The 6,445-nt window shown below is 36.8% G+C and overlaps 1 protein-coding gene across 1 annotated transcript; it reads left to right on the plus strand.

Annotated features, from left to right (window-relative positions):
- Positions 1–659: 659 nt before the first annotated feature.
- LOC122071124 lies at positions 660–3,369 on the plus strand. Its single transcript, XM_042635408.1, has 4 exons — positions 660–960; positions 1,343–1,477; positions 2,268–2,375; positions 2,945–3,369. The coding sequence occupies exons 1-4, from the start codon at positions 916–918 to the stop codon at positions 3,092–3,094; spliced, it is 438 nt and encodes a 145-aa protein (XP_042491342.1). The 5' UTR covers positions 660–915; the 3' UTR covers positions 3,095–3,369.
- Positions 3,370–6,445: the final 3,076 nt, after the last annotated feature.

Genomic DNA, 6,445 nt, shown 5'->3' on the forward strand with positions numbered 1-6,445 from the left:
CGGTGAAGCAACAAAGGCGTTTGAGGGTCTTTTGGAGCGCCTTAACGATAAGGCGGACATAAAGCATCGTCTTATTGACTAAAACGTTCCTGTGTAACTTTTTTATAAAACCAATTTATTTGGCTCAAATCCTAGTTGAATCCTATTACTCATATGTTAAATAAATATTAAAGGTTCATATTCATACCAATGTAAGATATTCATCAAGAAAACAAATCAATAAAGTGAATAAACTAAGTTCATCTTCATCAATCATCAATCATCATAGCATATTAATATATAATATAAATACATAATTATAAAACAAAATTATAAATATAAAGAAAAGAAGACATAAAAAATACAAGTATTTATTATATTTACTTCTATGATGCTAAAATGAGTGTCTAAGCCCTAAGGTCATCCACTATATTTCTACTCCTGTCAAAGAAGAATGAAGCTTACCGCTGCCGAAGCAAAATGGTCGCCTAGATCAGTGGTTCTTCCTTGTTTCTTGATTCCTTCTCAAAGCCCTTTCTTAAAACCCTTGACAAAATCCAAACCCTGTTTGTGCATCGTGTTTTTGTTTTGTTTGTTTTGGTTATTTTGGGTGGAGTAAAACTGATCCCATACATCTCAGAAGGTACTGATTCTGAGAATGAGGATGATGCCAATAAAGAAACGGAAGATGAAGATAATGACCAAGAAGGTAGTGATGACAATGACGATGTTGATGATGACTATGAGGATGAGACAGGGGGAAAAATGAGGACGAGGAGAGAGACAAGGGGGAGGAACAAGTGGATGAAAAAACTAAATCACAGAAAAGAAAGTATTTTGATTTAGATGGACAACTGAATGCTGCTGATACAAGTCTAAGGGCGCTGAAGAGATTGGCAGGAGCTAAGATTGGGGATATTTCATCAGACTCAACTGATGTTATTCTTTCAAATGAATTTTCGAACAATTAAACAACTGAAGGTATGTTCTCCCTATCTCTAATAATAGTTGAGTAAGTTAATCCTCCATGGTAATTCTTTCAATTCTATTCATGTATGATAGTTGATAGACATCAGTAAATGGCATTTTGGGTTTCAATAGATGTTGATCACAAAATTAATCCAGAATACTAAATTCTAATGTTGAGAAAATCCCCAAGTCCTTAACGAATCGAGAGAAAGCTTGAGTTCTGAAATAAACTTGTAATGGTAAGCTACCAAGCTTCAATCAGAATTATTGAAAATTTCTGTAGGAAATGCAGAAGTGGCCATTAGGAGTAAAGTCCTGTTGCAATTCTGCACTTAAGGCCGCTGCTACTTTATATCCCACTTTCTACTAATTGTCTCTAATTCAAATTAATTAGGCAAAGGAAGATGCGAAGATTGCTCTGATGAAACATGGGCTGTTAAGAAAGGGTTCAGATGCAAAGTCGGCAACTTTTAAGATTCCTAGTTCTGAACAGTTGAGTATCAAAGGAGTGGATCCCTCCAAACTTGAGGTAAGTACTCCTGCACCCCCTCTCTTTCCCTCTCTCGCTTTATATATCTATCTTTAAATGGATACATGCATGGGCAGTGTTGGACACAAATTGGGTCCATGTGATGATACCCATTTATCAAGTCAAATTTCAAGTTCAAAATGAATACACATTGTGATTCAAAATGGGTTCCAATCTATAAAAGTACTCAAAGACATGCCACAAGTTTGGTGGATTCTTGTGTATCTATGTGACTTTTACTGTGGACACACTTTGGACCCACATGACATGGTCATCTTGGGCTGAAATTTTAGTAGTGAGATGGTTTCGGTGAATTTGACCAAGTTGACCCGCCTTCATGATCCTTATCATTCTGGTTTGGGCTGATCCTGTAGAAGAATCCTGAGCCAATACCAATCCTAAACCATGTTCCCCTGTGCCCATGTGGTTTTAAAAATTGTATCGGGTCAGTCAGGATCACCCGGATCGGTCTGAGACTGATCCAGACCAATCTATTGGTAAGTTGTAAGGAAAAAATGGTCTAAGACACCAATTTTTTTTTAATAATGGGGGGGGGTGGGGGGGCAAAGGCCAATACAGTCCAATCCCCACTGATACTGATCCGATCCATATCAGTATCAGTTGAGACTGATCCTGATTTTTAAAACCTTGCTTGTTTCTCAAAATCATTTGTTTTTCTCTCAAGGCATATGAATCAACTTGTAGCATTTCTTTTCCGATATACTTGTCTTCCCACTTTGAAACTTTTTCTTGTGACTATGTATGTTCTGCTTGCATCTTTGGTTTGTAGGTGAACATTAGAAGAAAGATAAGCAAGGAGGAAAAGTTGGCATTGGTGAAAGCTGGCAGGGAGGATAGAGGGAAGTACCAAGCCCGAACTGCTGTGAAACAGAAAAAGGTATGTTGTTACTATGTTAATGTGCTTGATTTTGGTAGCTCTTTTATTACTCACTTGTTTTGGGGACAATCTACTTGAATTCTCAGAATATTTTACTATTAGCAATTGTAAGCATACATCTACCCCAAGAATGGGGTGCGATGAAGGTGCACATGTAAGTACTACAACTGTTAAGAGGACATGTCTTAAAATAAAAGATGTTCCAGATTTTCTCTTTTCAATGACCTAAACCCCTATAGCCCATGTTGGAGGAGAGTGGATGAATTATTCAAAGAATCATGTTCCTTCAAAATGAGAAATCAACTGCCTTGTAATTTTTTATAAGTTCTTGGTAGTTCTGTTCATCTTTGTTCGAGTAGTCAACCCTACTCCAATTAATTATGAGGTCCAATATATAGGATACCCGAACTCTGATAGTGTCTGCATTATGTGGTGCAATATAGGTTTGAGTCCACTTTTAAAGCTTGTGGTTCACTTGATTAACAATGCTAGTCTTAATCATGGTGACAGTTGTGAGGTTCTTTCTTTAATATCATCGAACTAAATTTCATTTGTACGAATGACAACAGAAGGGAGGTTTGAGCAATAGACAAAAGGAGCACAAGAAGGCAATGCCTCTTGCTGCAAAGAGAGCCAAGGTCTCACGGACCAGGGAAGTGAAAAAGAAACTACAACGCAGCTCTGGTAAACAGTTCCGGGGGAGGAAAGCCTGGAAGTGAGTTCAACTTAGCGTTCCCAGCGTCACAGTAACTATTTTTCGGCAATTTTTTCTCGTGATTTGATTGAAGACGGTGAGTTACACAATAGTTGAAATCCCCAATCTGGTCCACATGTATATTCATATTTCTACTTGTGCACCCTTCCGCTGCTATGTTAAAAATTTTTCCAAGTGAGCTTCCTTTCTCTTTATAGTGGTGGGTGTCAGTTGTATCTTTTCTTCCCAAATGCTTCGACTTGCAGTTGGATGAGTGAATCAAACATGTGGTTAAATTAACGTGTAGGACTTGCACTATTGATGAAGCAAGTTGGACAGTGGCCTAGGTTTAATGCTCAATACACCATTCTTTTTCAAGTCAATTCGCATGTAAAATAGTAATACCACAACCCTTATAAGGTGCCACCCTTGGCTTGGTGATAAGATTAGTACTTGTCGATGTCCTGGTGAGTTTTAACCATTCCCCTTGATTGGTCCTCATACAGGGGTGCTAGCCAATGGTTCAAGAATAGGGAATTGGATCGGTGAATTGAGTGATTTGGATTGGAATTGATCCTGATAACCCTAATTTCAAACAGTCTGATGCAACTTATTCAAGCCCCAAAACCCTAGAATCGCCATGTTTTTGGATCTGAGAGCCGATTCTCCTGATTCTTAAAAATAATTCTGCCCGAATGGGATTCCAATTCGATCCAAACCAGAATCAACTAGGACTGATTACGTTCCCAATGCCATATTTTAAAAACCTTGGTGCTTGCTAGCAAATCAGTCTTTAGCAATTTTAGCCTTCACCATGTGTTTCAGATTTTCTCAATGTAATTTCTCTTGTTTTGGTGGTCAGTGTATGCACTTCTTTTTCTGTCCCTTGTGAATCACATTTAGACCAATATAGTCTCCCATGACAATTGTTTTGGTTGTTGAGAAGAATCTTAGCTCGTGTTTGTTATGCATATTAGAATGCATTATGGATCTAGAGTGCATTATGGAGCTATAAAAATGCATCAAACAACATTTTTGTCGGAATAGGCTTTTGGCTGACTTTATTCTAGAAATTCATAATAAGAATGTGTACTAAACAAAATTTTTGTTGCTCCATACTACATTGTAAATCAATAATGCATTCTGAGAATGGATACCAAACATAGTCTTAGACTGCTTTGCCTACCTCCAACTGCCAAGAGGTATGAGAGACAAAATGAGCCCGAGACGATGTGCATGCATGTACTAGTTACTAATCAAAACCTGTTCATGGTAAGCATTTTATTTCTATTTCTTGTTTTTATTGAACCATCCTTCCATCCAAAGTAATGTGATGTAACAGCCTAATGTTAAGCGTTATGTTAGCGCTCTCTTAGAAAATGGCTGAATAGCAAAATTCTATCATCATCACTACTTTTTCCTACTAGCTGAAAGTCTGAAATGCCCTTCATTGATCTCAATCAGACACCTATCCCACTACAATGATGGCCATCGATGGAGGATTTTTCCCTTCACCTTGGCTTAAGGAAAACTTGGTTCTATTTCAAATACCATAGTCATTTCTTAAATTTTAAATCAATATGGTTTCTCTATTTAGCACTACAGTAGTTTAAAATTATTTGTAATATCAATTCTTTAATTATAGGGATGAGCAATAGAGACACTTTAAGAAATAATGGGGAAAATTATATACATAGTAGGTCATTTAGTTGAGATGGACGATCAAATTAGACCTTTCACATTTTCAAGGAGCTCTAATTAATCGAAAGGGAGAATGCTACATCATCTTTGTTCAGGAAGAAAAAACTGTTGGATGTGAGTTTAGTTTCCTTGAATGTGCGTGTAAGAACCCTTCTTCCATCTAAATGATTCTTAAAAGAAAGAAAGAAAGAAGTTGGCATTGAAGAAAACATGTTTTGTTCTACCAGAGTGATGCCACCGTGACAGTGATGGCCTTTCCTTATCATTGTAGTGAAATTTTTGGAATATAAGTATTGTAACTTATTGAGATGGGTAATCTAAAGGCTAATAGGGAAACAATATATTTTTTTAATTTGTCAAGGCAGCAACTTGACGTGTAAGTAGAGAACCTTAGGATCTATTTATACACAAAAATTGAGAGAGTGAGAGAGATATTTTGCTGAACCATGAAAAACCTTGATCCCTTCACTTCTCAAATGTAGATGAAAGCTTCATTTTGTAATTTTTTATTTTTTTGAAGAGGTGTCTTTGGGGGAAAGTAAGAGGAATTCATCCTTTTTAGGGTTAAGATTAGGAAACTTTGAGTGATAGCCCGTAGGGTCATTGACTAACAGTCATGGAGGGTTCAAAATTTCTAATCCGTGAATCTCTCTACGTAGTGTTACAAAAATATTAAAAAAAAAAAAAAAAAAAGGAATCCCTCTACGTAAAGGTAATCCATTGTGGATATGTGCTATGTGATCAAATATGAGAACCAATGGCCCAGGGAAGCCGCTCTTAAGTTTCTTATAGAGTTGGTTAAATGTTGTCATTACCCATCAAATGACCATTCAAGTGTATTTACTTAACAACTAACTCTCTCATGGGGCATGGATTAAAAACATTATCTTTATTTAAGTGGTCAATTCAAAAATTTAAGTCACTAGGTGTAGAGAACAAGTCAGCATATGAAGCCATCCAAGATCCCAAAATTTACCGATGTGGGATTATTTCGAACAATTTCATTATTGACTCAACTTCCTTGAACACTGACCCCAACACAACCAAAAACAGATTATACTAAAAGAAAGAAACTAATAAACTATTGGTGTTTGTTTACATTGTATAGTATAAACTCTGTACTCACCCAACCTATACTCTCTTTCTTACTTGGGTTTTTCTACTAATTAACTTGACCCATCCTAACTAGGAAAAGAAGGAACTGCCCCAATCTACAATTACCCCCCCCCCCCCTTGTGATTGATACATTTTTTTCATCAAGGAACTTGGATTTTCCTTCAAGAATAATGTTTTAAGAAGAAAGAAGTCCTAGTGCTCCCATTGGGATGGTAAAAGAGGAAGACATGAACTTGGCCACCATCACTATATAGTGGTGGATGTGAGTAGTATCTTGTTTCTTCCCACATGCTTTTGACTTGCAGTTGGATGAGTCAATCAAATGTGTGGTTCTCTAAGGAAATTAGTGTGTAGGACTTGCAGTATTGATGAAGCAAGTTGGAGCAATGGTCAAGGTTAATGCTTATACTACATTCTTTTTTACTTTTGTTACCCAATGGGTTTTCTCAGTCTAATTTCTCTTGTTTTGATGGTCAATGCATGAGCATCTCTTTCTGTTGCTAGTGAATCACATTTAGAACAGGATAGTCTCCCATAATGATTGTTTTGGTGGTTGAGA

This window comes from Macadamia integrifolia, unplaced genomic scaffold, assembly GCF_013358625.1.
Source record: "Macadamia integrifolia cultivar HAES 741 unplaced genomic scaffold, SCU_Mint_v3 scaffold_18A, whole genome shotgun sequence".
NCBI lineage: Eukaryota > Viridiplantae > Streptophyta > Magnoliopsida > Proteales > Proteaceae > Macadamia > Macadamia integrifolia.

Coding starts and splice junctions, on each gene's coding strand:
- LOC122071124 (XM_042635408.1), top strand. CDS start 916: ATGTTATTCTTTCAAATGAATTTTCGAACAATTAAACAACTGAAG. Junction 961..1,342: donor GAACAATTAAACAACTGAAG/GTATGTTCTCCC, acceptor CAAATTAATTAG/GCAAAGGAAGATGCGAAGAT. Junction 1,478..2,267: donor TGGATCCCTCCAAACTTGAG/GTAAGTACTCCT, acceptor TTTGGTTTGTAG/GTGAACATTAGAAGAAAGAT.